This window comes from Lates calcarifer, linkage group LG24 (assembly GCF_001640805.2).
Source record: "Lates calcarifer isolate ASB-BC8 linkage group LG24, TLL_Latcal_v3, whole genome shotgun sequence".
NCBI lineage: Eukaryota > Metazoa > Chordata > Actinopteri > Centropomidae > Lates > Lates calcarifer.
Window position 1 is genome coordinate 12,172,954 of NC_066856.1, and position 14,722 is coordinate 12,187,675.

The 14,722-nt window shown below is 39.3% G+C and overlaps 1 protein-coding gene across 2 annotated transcripts in view; it reads left to right on the forward strand.

Moving 5' to 3' along the window:
• vipr1b (vasoactive intestinal peptide receptor 1b) overlaps positions 1–14,722 on the forward strand; it is a 45,070-nt gene that overhangs the window by 21,536 nt on the left and 8,812 nt on the right. For both annotated transcript variants that reach the window (XM_018673826.2, XM_018673829.2), the window contains exons 4-9: positions 941–1,041; positions 3,401–3,498; positions 6,860–6,992; positions 12,958–13,111; positions 13,217–13,277; positions 13,373–13,445. In XM_018673826.2, coding sequence (XP_018529342.1) covers positions 941–1,041; positions 3,401–3,498; positions 6,860–6,992; positions 12,958–13,111; positions 13,217–13,277; positions 13,373–13,445 — 620 coding nt within the window. The remainder of the gene's footprint in view (positions 1–940; positions 1,042–3,400; positions 3,499–6,859; positions 6,993–12,957; positions 13,112–13,216; positions 13,278–13,372; positions 13,446–14,722) is intronic.

Genomic DNA, 14,722 nt, shown 5'->3' on the forward strand with positions numbered 1-14,722 from the left:
TGAGAATATATTTTTTTCTTCTTTTATCAATTTTCTCATTAAATTTAACATATCGAGCAGTGATGTACAGTAGTCTTAGCTACAGCATCCCACATAAGAAATCCACAAAAGATGCCAAAGAAAATTACCACATCAGCAACAACAGAAAATGAGCACTTGCACATAATTGAGCACAGTCTCAACAATAGAGAATCAATATTACTACAAACACAGTAATGCATAGCGCATCTCCAGTAGGGAGGTCACAACTCTAGATCTCTCTATTTTATTTCCTACATCATTACAAAAAAGAAACATAGAAAAGAAATAAAACAAAAGTTGGATACAAAGGACAAAAAGGAAAGATATCTATCTGAAAACAGCCCTCATGATCTACCCCGACCACCTCCCTGTGAATCTTGTGTGGTACATAAATGTGATTACCTTTCTCACCACAACATAATTGGGAAGACAAATTACTACTCACAAAGTGCTGTGTAAATCTCATTTCTCAGTCAGGGTTATTTAACCAGGTTTTACCAAGACTAATTAACTTGAGCTACTAAATTTAAAACACCTTTGTCTAGGAAATGTTAATATTTCCTCATATGACATGCAAATCATTCCTTCACTGGAGCATGTTTATCTTTGTTTGCAGTTGACAAGATAGGGATCAGAATGTCAATAACTAGAACAGCCAAGTGCTTTTCTGCAGCCACAGATAATGCACAAGTCAATACTGGCTCACATTAGCGGGAGAGAGTCATACAGCAGTTTGTGGAGTTTGAGGTCCTCTACTTGTTTGCAGTGACCTAACCAGTGTCAGGGACAATGTCACAGTATATCTCATGGAACATGGAGTGCCAGCATCAATTTTAAACTGAACTAGTGAGCAGATGAAATAAAAAATCTACTGCCTGGGTGGCCTGGTTGACCTTTTTTATGTCTTCTTCGTCTCCAGGTAACCTCTCCAAAACCTGCACAGCAAATGGCTGGACTGAGATGAGGCCTATTGACATCGCCGTGAACTGTGGATACAATCTGAACAGCACCAGCGACGATGTGAGTAAACTGCCGTAGTCTGTAATAGGCAGCAGGACCAATACTCGATGGTCCTATAGTGAATGAACTCAGCAGCACAGTGGGAAACAATCTGAACAGCCAGTGGGCAGAAACAATTGGATGGGAATGTCTTTTCTTTCCTCTGTGGGTGGGTGTTGTCAGGTCTATCAGGAAAGTGGCTGTGCTGATTGTTGGTTTCACGACTCCTGTGTTTGTCTTGTGTTTGTTCCATGCCTTCATTCCATCCTTTTTGTGGTGGTTTACTTATGAATTGCCTCAAGTGACTGAGTTATTTGCGACATGACTGGATGTACCGACAGTCTTAAACAGTTTGTACGCTCATTTTTGAGAAATAATGCAGTCTAAATGATTATATGGTGGAATCAAAGTCACATCTTTGTAGACCTAATCAGGAAACCCTGCAAAGATTAGGAATGTGTCTTTTGCTTCTGCTTAGCTAAAGTACATTTTCTGGCAATTTTAAGGCTCACTAATTAACAAATTGTGTCTAATATTGTTTAATCTGTACATAAACAATAATGTACAAGTTAGAATTTGCAGTTGCAAAGTGTAACACCTGCGCAGTCTCCACAAATGTTATTGCACGCCTCCAGTCTTCATGTTAAGTTAGACTGCGCTAAATGTTCACCTGTTAAAATGTAAGGTCAATGTAAGACTCTGTTTTTTAGCTTGGTTTTTGGTCTCCAGTAACTCCTCTCCTACCTGGGAGGAATATCTGGCTGCTAAATGCTATTCTAGGTTCATTAGCTAGTTGCTAACTTTCATTGCCACTAGGCTGAGACTATCTTATCTGTAGGGCTGTGGAGAACTGCAGAGTCGGTGATCATTATGTGTGGGTCTGTTGGTGCAAGTGACCCCTTTCACATTGCACACAATTGTTCATTGCAATGTTATTATAACAGTATTGATTACAGCCACTTCAAACCCACCACAAGAGAGCTGTACCGTAACTGGTCGATCTGCAAGAAATTGAATTTCAGCAATTTTGAACTATTTCTTCAAATTCCTCTACAAAGAATTCATGACCTTAAAAGCAAAAATACAGACTAGGATGAAAGTGAATCTACCAGTAAGACAACATCCATCTTGCTGTAGCAGGCACGTCTTTGAAGCACAACACAGTTGATTTTCATTGACAAGGCTGGGTCACTTAGTAATTCCTGCCTCTGTTATCAGGCATTATGAGTCATTAGAGGTTATTCATGTTGCCTTCAGGGGCAGGGAGGGAATAAATATATCAAATGTTGGTTTTATTCAGTTTAGTTTAAATGCAGACAAGGCTAATCTTGTCTGTGTTGGTGAGGGTGGAGCAGGGTGAAGAGTGGCTGTGGAGTACAGGGTGGTAAAAGCTTTCTTGGTGGGTCATTCTGCTCTCTCAGTCACAGAGGCAGCCTCATTAGTATGCCACATAGGAAGTCAAGAGGGACCTGGCTGCGGAGGTACTCTAAAAGGAATTTGATGTCCATCTTCCTGCATTCTTGATACCTCTATGTGCCACAGGATGCAGAGCTCCTAATCTCATTTTCATCAAGCAAAAAACATACAGTGCCGTGGCAGTAACATAGTGACGCTACTCTGAAAGGCTCTAAGTGGTCATGTACCAGAGTCAGTGCAGACGACAGCTGTTAGCTTGGAGTTGGATCGGTAGATCCAGTTGTGTTGAATCTCATTAGGTAGGGGAAAGACACAAAATTGTGGTTCAAGAAATCTTTACTTAAAACAGTAAAAGGTCATAGGAGTCATTAAATGAGTTGGGTGTGACAGGCGAAGCTGTGGAATTAACTTATTTTCAGAAGATTACACAGTTTTTTCATTACATTTATCAGAATTTCATGAGGATTAAGAAAGAGGAGATGTTGTTCTTAACCTTGCTGGCTTCTGATTTGTCACAGTGATATAAAGCTGTGACCCCTCATCATCACAGGTCGAATGTCTATATGTTGAGAGCAGTTTGATAAAAGGGTTATTTTTCCCTTTTTAGCTTGTTCCTTCATAATTTCCCCAGTTTCCCAATTAGAGTTTGACCTTAATCCTCTCTTACAGTTATGACTGAGATTGACAGGGCACAGAGTTCACTAGACTGGACACACAGTAACTCATGTGACAGACAAAACCACATTTAAGTTTATCGCAAATAGGCTAAAACTATTTTTTTCCAAAATATTTTGGATAATATATTATTCAAAAGACTGTGTGGAGAACAATTGATGCATTGTGGAATTTAATCTGTCTCTGATTCAATTTTACACTGAGTAAACACAAAACAAGCTCTTAAGAATTTGTGTATCTGATCTATTTTCTTCACTGTGACTTGTACTGATGCAGGTTTCTTTTGCAGGGCAAGTTTTTTTGGCAAGTGAAGATTGGTTACACAATTGGCCACAGTGTTTCCCTCATCTCTCTTACCACGGCTATTGTGATCCTCTGCATCTTCAGGTGTGTAGAAAAACAACACAGTAAAATGTCAGTGTTTTTGAACAATCACCATTCTCACCCTATGTGGAGAAGCTTTGAAACCATCTTTGCTTTTATGTTTCCCCCAAGAATTTGCACTATTACGATAATTCCTAAAGGCCTTTGCACACCAGGCCCATGACCAATAAACAATGGAAAAATGCAAAATACTCACTTACGAATATACAGGAGCTGCTGGTCCAGTTCTGGATGTTGGTGGGGATGGTTTGAGGTCCTGCTCAGATGCTAGTGCCACATCTGACAGAGGCAAAGGACCAACTACTGGGATCCCATTGATCCAGAGCAGGCTTTGGTAGTGTACATGATTGGTTGATGCCTTTTTTCATGGTGCAAAAGCTCAGAAAAACAACAGTTCGAAAAAAATATATTGACATGCAAATGTAAATGTGTGAAGACTTTTATACCATAGAATAAGGGGATAGAATAAAGATGGAAAAGAAACGGAAGCAGTTACTGCTGCAGAGGCTCCTTATGTAGAGCATTAGCATGAGCAATTTGCCATAAAGCACACTGACATTTTTCCTGCTGGGTGATATGATGGAGGCAGCACTTCTCTGTCAAACATCAAACACTTGTAAGTGGGATTTGATAATCTCTGATCAATGCAGCTTCACATTCGAATAGAAATAGGAGGCTTAAGTTTAAGTATGAAAGACAAGAAGAAAAATACAAATACTTCCTGGATGAAATTGTCAGTCAAACTGGATGATTGTAGATCTCTGGAAGGTGAACATCTGCATTGGTTCGGCGATTATACATCTGAAGTATAGTGGGTTTGGATTGATTGTAAGCTCCTCAACTACAGTTACACTACAGATATCAAGAGTGACAGAGATCGCAGCTTTAGATTGCAGGCTCTGCACTGTTGAAGGACAATGAACGGACAATGTATTCAGTATACGAGCCTGACTCTCATCATACTGTGGATTTCTTCCCCATTGTCGTAGGCCATTCCTCTACCGCAGTTATATGAGATTTGAATGTTTAACCCTCTGGATCGTTAGGAGGAAATGACAGAAAACGTGTTTAAAAAGATGGATGGTCTACAATTTACACATATTTATTGCACGTGTGCTTCATTTTGTCACTGAACACACAGTAAATAAGTCATTTGCTCTGCTTCAAAAGCCCCCACATGAGTACAGCAGCTGTAAAATGATCATCAGCCCTCCTCTCTGCACTCACTTCATCTCTTTGAATTCATAGCCAAAGTAATGTGATGCAACAAGTATTTTCTTTCTTCCATCTGGCCATCTATTCTCTACTGTATACCAACTCATTTCTGTTCAGTGTGAGGGAGGGAAACACTCATTTTCTTCTCCTATGTTGTAGGAAATAGCTTTTTTGGTAGCATTTTTCATGTGTCTGCCCGCTACCCTGTTGGCGACTGACTTAGTCACTAATCAGAGTTACTTTTCATGTTTTCCAGGCCCTGCACAAGTTGTGAAAGTGTGTGAGAGTTTTCTTTGCGCTCAGGAAATAGTGCCACAAGGCAAGCCAAGGTCAGGATAGTAAAAAAAAAAAAAAAAAAAAAAAAACTAAAAATGTGAAATAAAGGTGAACAACAGATTTGAGCCTGAAGGAGAGTTATGACAGGTCAGTGGGAGGTGAGTGTAGCTTGGAGGATAACAGTGAGGGGGTATTAGGAGGACAGGGAGAGTCACTTCAGATCACAGGTTGGAAGCAAAAACAAAACTGTTGATCACATTTGCTCTGGTTAAACAGTCTGTGTAAAAGTAAATGAATATTTCACAGAACGGTTTTCCATGTCCTCACAGGTTGAATAGACAGATGTTTTATCACCAACACTTTTTGTTGTTTATATTAATGATCTCTCGAGATGTAAAGCAGCAAATATCTTTTTTTAACTGTTGGAAAATGATGATCCCTCTCTCTGGATGTTGTTCTCTGACTGTCCAGACACCATTGATGAACTGAGTCAGTCATACAGTGTATGAACTGACATGAATTGCTGCATAATATTTACATGAGGCCGTGTCTGTATTTATATATACAGTATTTATTTAATCTCTATTGTTGAATATCTCCTGGGACGTTTTATGCAGGCTGTTTAAATTTGTGTAGTTCCAATAACAATGTATTGTGCTGTGAGACAGTGGTAAGTGTGCAAATCAGAGTGTTTGGTTTGTTGTTGATTAATTTGTCTGAATAACCCCATGAGCGATGGGTCATGTAAATGATCAGACAGGGAAATAAAACTATTCACTCATTCATTCATTGTGTTTTCAGCAGTGGGACCTTTGAAGAAAATGTTTCTTTCTCTACACCAAAGTGCTTTATCTCTAAACAGAAAATTATACTTGTAGTAAATGTATTGATTCTTGGCCAAAATGGGAAATAAGCTTTGTTGTTGTAGAAAATTACAGTCTGTGGTAACAAGTATTGTTGTATTCTCACAGTGCCATCATAATGATGGACATTCAATCTCACATCTGCCCTCAAAACACAGAAAACTAATGATTTTACATGTGGTTTTTCATCACGTTCATCTGCTGAGCTTTACTCTTTCTCAGTATGAGTGCAACGACCTTGCCTGTAATTTCATTCAGGAATAAAAATGCTTTAAATATCTAAAACTGGCAAGATATGTTCATATTAACATCTCAGCGGTAGGTGAAGAAAACAAGCATTTAATGAAACAGCAGTCACAGTTTGCAGCAAAGAGGAAGTTTTGCGGAACTGCATACAACAATTGGCATTTTAAACAGCTGTGACAGAATGTGAACAGGCTCTCCTGGCTATGAGATAAGGTTAGATGAAACTTTCATCATTTCCAGAGGGGGGGCATTAAGCGATTGGGCATCTATTGCATCACAGCTAAATATTTCCCCGCCCTGGGAACAAGCACTGTCGTCATAAACAAACGATTGGAGCTAATGGGAGCCTTGACAGAACCACCCGAATCATTTAATCTTCTCCAGTATGATAATGTAATCAAGAGGTATTCAAAAATTGATGCTTGAGGATTTCAAAATTAGCCATTTTGAAATCTTATCTTTATTGGTGAGGTGTGTGTACATGTGTGTGTGAGGACAATAAAAAGCACTGATTATCCTCTAAAGCAGATCCACCCACACAGTGACAAACGGACCTTAGGAGCTTAATTATCAGGTAATTCAGTCTAACTCCAAGGACACTGGATAATATGCATTAAGGCCCTCTTTATTGAATTGAAGTGTGTGTGTGTGTGTGTGTGTGTGTGTGTGTGTGTGTGTGTGTGTGTGTGTGTGTGTGTGTGTGTGTGTGTGTGTGGTCTCTTTGTCTTCATCTGAATTCTTGTATCTCTCACCATGTGTCCTAGGAAGCTCCACTGCACAAGGAACTACATCCACATGCATCTGTTTGTGTCATTCATCCTGAAGGCTATCGCCGTCTTCGTCAAGGATGTGGTGCTCTACGAGGTCGGGGAGGTGGACAACTGCTCCTCAGGCTCCGTGAGTTAATTTTCCAAGACGTTGCTGTTTGCTGTGGGTGATGACTCAGGGACTCTCTGTGTCCCTGAACTTTAAAGAAGTCAAACTCTGCGAGAAGCCCAGCAGGTGAACACGAACACTCAGGGTGTGCAGAATTGATGCGGAGCCAGTTGGCAAATTATCCACATTTAACCACATAATGAGAGATCTGGGGATAAAAAGATGCATTTCTTTGGTGCTGATTGGAAGGGAAACAACTGCTTCCATTATCACAAAGACAAAATCAAATCATTGTATTGGTTAGTATCATTAGATTAATATTTTACAGAGCAAGACAGTCTGACACTTCTCAGTATACTTTAGCAGAGGCCAAAACTAATAACATTGACTGTCTGCACAGTGTTATGGACACACACACACACACTCCAGAACACATAGATCAATTTCTTTTATTCAGTAGAGACAGTGATGTTGGACAGAAAATTAGACATTAATTTCATTTTTCTCATAACGTCAGAAGACTGTAAAATGCTACCAAATGTAGTTACCTATATGTTTAAATTTGTGTTTATATTAAGATTTTTGTTTTAATTATTGTCCTTGTGACAACAATAATTGACATGTGCAGTCAGGTTGAAAGCTCGTTTAGTCAGGAAGGAAAACTACTCAGTTAGGATTGAGGGGAAAAATGAGTTTTGTAGCAGAAGAAAAGTGGAATAAGTAGGTGTGTATTTCCAGATATTCTTTTCTTACAGAGGCTCAGAGCAATTTCCTTTTTTAGATGGGAATTGAATACTTGACTGGGTATTGATAATGCAAATACACTATCATACCAGATGATCTTGGGCCTTTCTCAGAGGTCTTGAGTTACTGACAACAGAAACAAGACGTGGTGAATATTTTAATACAAGTCCTGTAAGGATACTAGGATACCTGACTGGCATCTTTAGAGGTTGATTTAAGTTCGATTCCATCTCTGTATTTTTCAAACAAAAAAAGGTATATACTTCAGTCCACCACATACCATTCAACCGCAGACCAGTGGGCTTCCGAGGCCACAGTGAAACGTGTGAACATGAGGTTTATGTAACATGATGCGGCCACAGAGTCCAGAGACGAGAGGAGCCTCAGTGTGTATTTATTAGTGAGCTCCATGGCAGGCTCTAGTGTGTTAATGGAACTATTTGGTTGACAGGAGCCAGCTGCTGTCATGGGTCGGCTGAAAAAGACATTATAGAGATAGGTTTGGTGCTACAGCGCTCATCATGACCCCGGCTTTACTTCCATTACAACTGTTGGCTCAGTTACTGTCTATTGCGTACACGTGTGTAGGTGTTCTCCATGCTTGGTTCATTGCCCTTCTTGTACGGCTGCATTAGATTAATTCATGATATAATCGCTGCGGGGAAGTCTGAAACAAATGCATTATTTAAGGTACCTGTGTTTATGCTTGTCACTCTGTGTATGTGTGTGTGTGTTTATTCAAATCCATCTTTGTCCTCGTGCTTTTCCAGTAGCAAAATATCTCATCATTCATCCACATGCTACCAATGGCAGGCCTTTTAAAACAGAACTCCAGCGAATAATTTGTACTGATTTGCACGCATTAGAGCTAGCAGAAAGGTTCAGACAACCCATCTGGGTCCATTTTCCTCCCTCCAACATGCCAAGTGGGAATTCATTTATATAGGCTAACAAATCCCTGTCAGCTTCATTGCCAGCTGCTTTAATGAGCTGGCCGAAACTTTACCTCCATTGTGAAGAAGTGGGTCCAAACAAAACAACACGGGAAGGTCTGTTTCTTGGTTGCGTAAACTAGCGACCCAGGTGTATTTCACGAGAGGCCGAGTGTGTGTGAAAGTCTCTGTCCACATGCCAAAAGAGGATTCCCTTAAAAGTTTTCTTTACTAAGTAAAAGTAACATGAACTTCTTAGCTCCCCATGATGCCAGTTGGATTCAGACAGTACTTATCAGCTGGGGGACTGATAGTCAGAGTGGGAATCTCTCCAGCCTCTTTCTTTGCATTTAAATGAGAGCTGCTTCTTACTAGAGGCGGATAAATAAACATCTCTGAAATGTCAAAAATTCCCATATCATATCAATGCTTCTAAAATGTGAAAAGTTCAGACTGTGACAGTATTTATGTATCTTCACAGAGCGTCACATCCATGTTAACTTTCCCTTTTAATAACAAATAATAATAATAATTTAATTGAAAACAATAACAGTTGTACATATTCAACATTACATAAATGCATGTTTTCTTGTTTTCATTGTTTTTTTTTTTTTTAAATGCCATTTGTATTCTGGATGTGCCCGGGATGTCGCCAGTTCAATTCCCAGACCAGACTGGGGAAGTGAAAGAGCAGCACTTGCCCCCTCCTTCATTCCCACCACTGTTGTGCCCTTTAAGCAAGACTTTAAAATCCAACTGCTCAGTGGCCAGCAGGTCAGACTGTGGTTGTACTGGGCAGTTTCCTAGTGTGAGTGTGTCTAACTCTGCAAATGTTATTAGGAAAAAAACTGATAAATATTTTCATGTATGTACAGTTATATTTAATTGATTGATCAGTTGTTGATCTTTTTTCCAAAGTAGCTTTACTGCATGTAAAAATACTCTATTAGTACTATCAATATAAGTGTAGTCATTAGGCAGAAGAAACCTGCCTTTCAGTATTATATTATTATTGGATAATGACTGGATTATTATTACTGATGCATTACTGTGTAAGCAGCTTTTCATCCTGGCCCGTGTCCTGGGAAAACCATTTCATGAGCTAAGAAAAAGAACGCAGTTTCAAACTATTATATCTATTCCAATCCATTATATCAAAACTCATCATAGGTTTAGTGTTTAAAATCTTAATGTGCAAACTTGTAACCACAGGTGTCAAATAAATGTTGTAAAAGGTATAATATTCCCCTCTGAAATGTAGCTGAAGTACTATACTTGAGTAAATTTAGTAATATTCTGCCATGGTCTAATATATTCACACAGCTTCACATACACATCGCTCTGTAAGGACTTAATGGATGCAAAATGTACTGAAATGATCTCCAGTATCATCCCAGTAAGCTGGTGGAAGATAAGTGTACTAAACTATGAATGAGGAGCTGTTTGAAGTCCACTTCTTCAGTCTTCAGTGATGATTAATGGCGCTTATGTATCCATGAAGAGTTCGACTCCTCTGCAGGGGCTCGGGCATCACGCTCAGTTCATTTTTCATGTGACACTTTCCCCCTCATTCATCATTCTCAGCAATTCAAGTTGAAGTAACAGGTGTGGCATTTTGAGCATCATATCATGAACTTGTTTGTCCTTGTTTTGGCTTGTAGGAGGAAGGTGAAAGAAAAAAAATGGCGCAGTTGTTCCTAAAGTACTCTCATTCATGTCAACTTTTGTTGTATTCACCTCTCTGCTGTACTCCTCCATATTTCTCTATCCATGACGTGCATCAGTCCATCTCTAGTCGCACTCTGTCCTTTTTCCTTCCCTCCCATTTCACCCCATTTCTCACACCTGGTACATCCGCTAACACATTCACTCTCATGGGTCATTTTTAAATTGGTACCGTGTATTGATTTTTCTTATCTCCTTGGTGCCCTCCCAGTAGGATCTCTGGGACACTCATCCCAAAACAGTTTGTATGCAGCTCGTGGTATGTGTATCAGCCTCGTACCCAGTGCAGTGATAGTGTGTTTCAAAATGTGTTGAACTGAGGAGGCTGTGAAAGAACTACACACATCAGATCAGCCCACCCACACCATTAGCAAAAATGAACCTTTTATAGATGTCCTTGTTTAACAAGTTCAATAGCAGCCTCCCCGCGCTGCATTCAACAGGAACAAACTGAATTTTGAATGAATTCACTCGTCCTGATGGAAGGGTCGTGCTGTCAGCCAACCAGAGCACAGCTGATCGTGTTATCCTGCATGGTTGTTTCAGTGTTCCTCTTTTGTCCCTCGCTCGCTAAATAACTACTGGAACATCTCTGCACTTTACAGGTTTTTCCTCTTTTGTTTGGAGATAGAGAGAGTTTACATTTTACCATCTACCTGTATGGTTTAAATCACTTGGGTGCCTACTATCACTGAGCACTTTATTAGGAACAGGCTGATGCTGGGGAGGGCCTCAGTTCTTCATGACATGGATTCCACAAGACGTTGGAAGCATTCCTTTGGGATCCTGGCCCATGCTGAATCTTTAATTCTACCACATCCCAAAGATGTTCTGGTGACTGGAAACGTTCATGAAACCAGTTCATGAAACCAGACAACTTTTCCTTTGTGACATGCTGGAAATAGCCATTAGGGGATGGGTAAATTGTCAGCAAGAATACCTGGATAGGCTTCGGCACTGAAACTATAATTGATTGGTATTAATGGGCCTACACCATTACACCACCACCACTAGCAGTCTAGACTGCTGATGCAAGGCAGGTTGGGTTCATGCTGTTGATGCCAAATTCGTCAGAGATTCCTCAGATTCCTGTGTTTTTCCTGTCTTCCATTTTTGGCGAGCCTGTGCTTACTGCAGCCTCAGATTTCTGTTCTTGGCTGACAGTGGAACCTGACGTGGTCTTCTGCACGTATTGTGCATTCTGAGATGCTTCTCTGCTCTCCACATGTGTACAGAGTTCCCTTAGCCAACCAGTCTGTCTGTCTGTCTTCTGACCTCTCAACAAGGCATTTACGTCTCCACTCACTGGATGTTTTTTTTGTTTTTCACACCATTCAGAGTAAACTATAGGAGACCAACAGTTTCAGAAATACACCAACAATCATGCCATGGTCAAAATCACTAAGATCATATTTTTCTGCTGTGTGATGTGACCAGAAACTGAACCTCCTTCCTTGTATCTGCATAATTTTATGCTGGATCATTCCTAATAGTTCCTAATAAAGTGCTTGGTGAATGCACTTTGGTGTGCGTAGAGTTCACTGAGTGAAATCTCTCTAATGTAGAGAGTGTCTCACTTTTTAATAAGCTATCAAGTCTCAAGCTCTGGTAGCAGCAAGCTGTTAATGAAGGATAATAAATTACATATCTGCAGTTATGAATGTCAGTAGAATAATTATGATGATGATTTTCTCACTTTCTAATATTTGGTAGCCAGTAACAAATGGGAGTAAATCATCTGCACCTGAAAGTGCTAATAAGACATTAAAGGTTCTGCAGTTGTAAATGTTAATAAGTTCTTAGTAAGTCAGTTTTTGTTCAGAAGGTTAGTGATCAAATGGTCCATTAAAGGGTCATCCTGAGAAATTATAGAGCTAATGTAATTATTTAGGGTTATATCTGACATATAAAGCATTAGTAAATGATTTATTATTCTAATTACAGAGCTATTATGTATAAACAACTAAGCCTTTATAAAAGTGCTGAGTCAATTCTTTAATAACTTTCAAGGCATCTTTATTGTGTGTACATTCATCATTCTGCTTTGCTGAAATGGTACCTAAGAGAAATTCCCGTTATTAGACATATTTTAGGGAAATAAAGCTGCTAATATTTAACTATAAAAATGATTTTTTTTCAGTGTAAAATAACCTTTTTTATCACCTCACTATTAGCCTGTCATTTATTATTCACAGAAGGCTCAGAGGTGGCTGTACTCCGATTAACCTGCAATCAAATGCACAAAGGCATGTCGGCTGACTTGTGCCACCCTCGGTTTGCTATGTGAAACATTGTGGTACACTTTGTCCTTGTAGTTTGACTTGACATGTGTTTGTGTCAGTGTGCTGGGCTTAATCTCAAAGCAAAAATAAATTTTCTTATTTCAAAGCTTGAATATAGGCAGCCTGTACCAAAAGGAAAAAAAAATCAAAATGTATTTTTCTCTTCTCTAAATGCATTTTTTTGTCACTAAAGAAATGAAATTACATTGTAATATCGTCATTGTCATCTTGTTCTATTTCAGTATGTATCCACAGAGGATCATTGTGTTATTTATGCTTTTGTGTACTGTTGTCCATTGCCAGGTTGGCTGCAAAGCAGTGATTGTGTTCTTCCAGTACTGTATAATGGCCAGTTTCTTCTGGCTGCTGGTGGAAGGCCTTTATCTTCATGCGTTGTTGGCCGTCTCTTTCTTCTCTGAGAGGAAGTACTTCTGGGCTTACATTCTGATCGGCTGGGGTGAGAATGTCTTCCTTTTTCTGCCTTTATGTTGTGACCCTTGCCGGTGGATAGCAGTAATAACTTTGGTTCACACTTTTATATCTTTTTTTGAAATGTCCCCAGGAGGGCCGACAATTTTCATCACAGCTTGGAGTATCGCTAAAGCCTACTACAATGATGTGGGGTAAGAAAAACACCAGAAATTGCCAGTATAAAATCCTGCCCTTTTGCTTTGATTTGCAACGTCCTTAACATGAATCTCGTTTCATGTCTTACCAGGTGCTGGGATATAATCGAGAACACTGATGTGTTCTGGTGGATCATTAAAACCCCTATTTTGGCATCAATCCTGGTAAGTTTACAAGCCTTAAGCACTTTTTTAGCTTTTTAGCACTCATATTCTATTTACATCAACATTCAGGCACACTGAGCTCCCAAGTCACACTTTTCCAAAGTAAAACTAATTGCCACTGAGAGAGAAAAACATCTTTGTCAGTTATCAATCCACCTCAGACTTAACTGTCATAGTAACTTATGTGAATGCTTTTGAACTCCACATCTTTTTGGTTCTCCTACTGTATCTTAGCACAACTGGGAGGTCAGAATGACCTCAAAGTTCTCATTACACTTGGAAAGTTGGCAGAATAATCACCATCAATTTGTTTTTCTTAACTGACAGGTCAAAGTGATCATCTATTTCATTTTGCAACATCTTCATCACTGTCTTTTCTTCTATTTTCATTTTGAACGCAGTAATAACATCTAAAGAAACATCTGTAGACAGCTGCATACAAAGCACTGGATCTGATTCACCAAAACAATACTCCAACATTTCATGGAAATAATCTTATTTGCTCTGTTTTACAAAGAGTTATATCACTCTCATTTCTCTGTGTTAAGAAGCTAGTCACAGAAGGCAATGAGCTTCTTAGCTTAGCATAGGTTGAAAAAAATCTGGCTACCAGCACCTCTAAACCTCACCAATTAACACGTTATATATCGCTTATTGATCCGTGCAGAAACCAAAGTTGTGGTTTTACAGGGGTTATGAAACACAAGTCACAACAAGCCTCTGGGAAGTGACTGCACCAGCCAAGAAATAGTTTGACCAAATACCCTGTAAGACCACAATTTATCAGCTTTACACTTTGTTTTTGATGTTAGCATTTGAACACTGTCTCTGTTTTCCCTGCACTTATATCAAACTCCACTGTATTTTCCAGGAGCCTTTACAGTAACATATATATTAGTTCCTTTCTCAAAAAGTCTAAGAAACCCAAGTCAGACTTTAAAAGGACTACATACACCAGCCAGTGACATACATATAGTTAATGAAATATAATGTGTTTCCTTTGGACAGAGCCAGACTGGCCATCTCCTCATTTCCAGTCTTTGTGCTAAGCTAAGCTAACAACTGCTGGCTGTAGCTTCATTACTACCGTACATTATAGTCGTATGCTCTCATGTAATCCTCGAAAAGAATACAAAAATGTTTCTTTCCCAAAATGTCAAACTATTTCATCAACAACATGATATTCAGTGATTGCATCACCAGCTTTGATTTTAAAAAAAAGACAATATGGTACACACAAAGCAAACAGTCTTTGAGATCAAATTCTTATCCCTCAC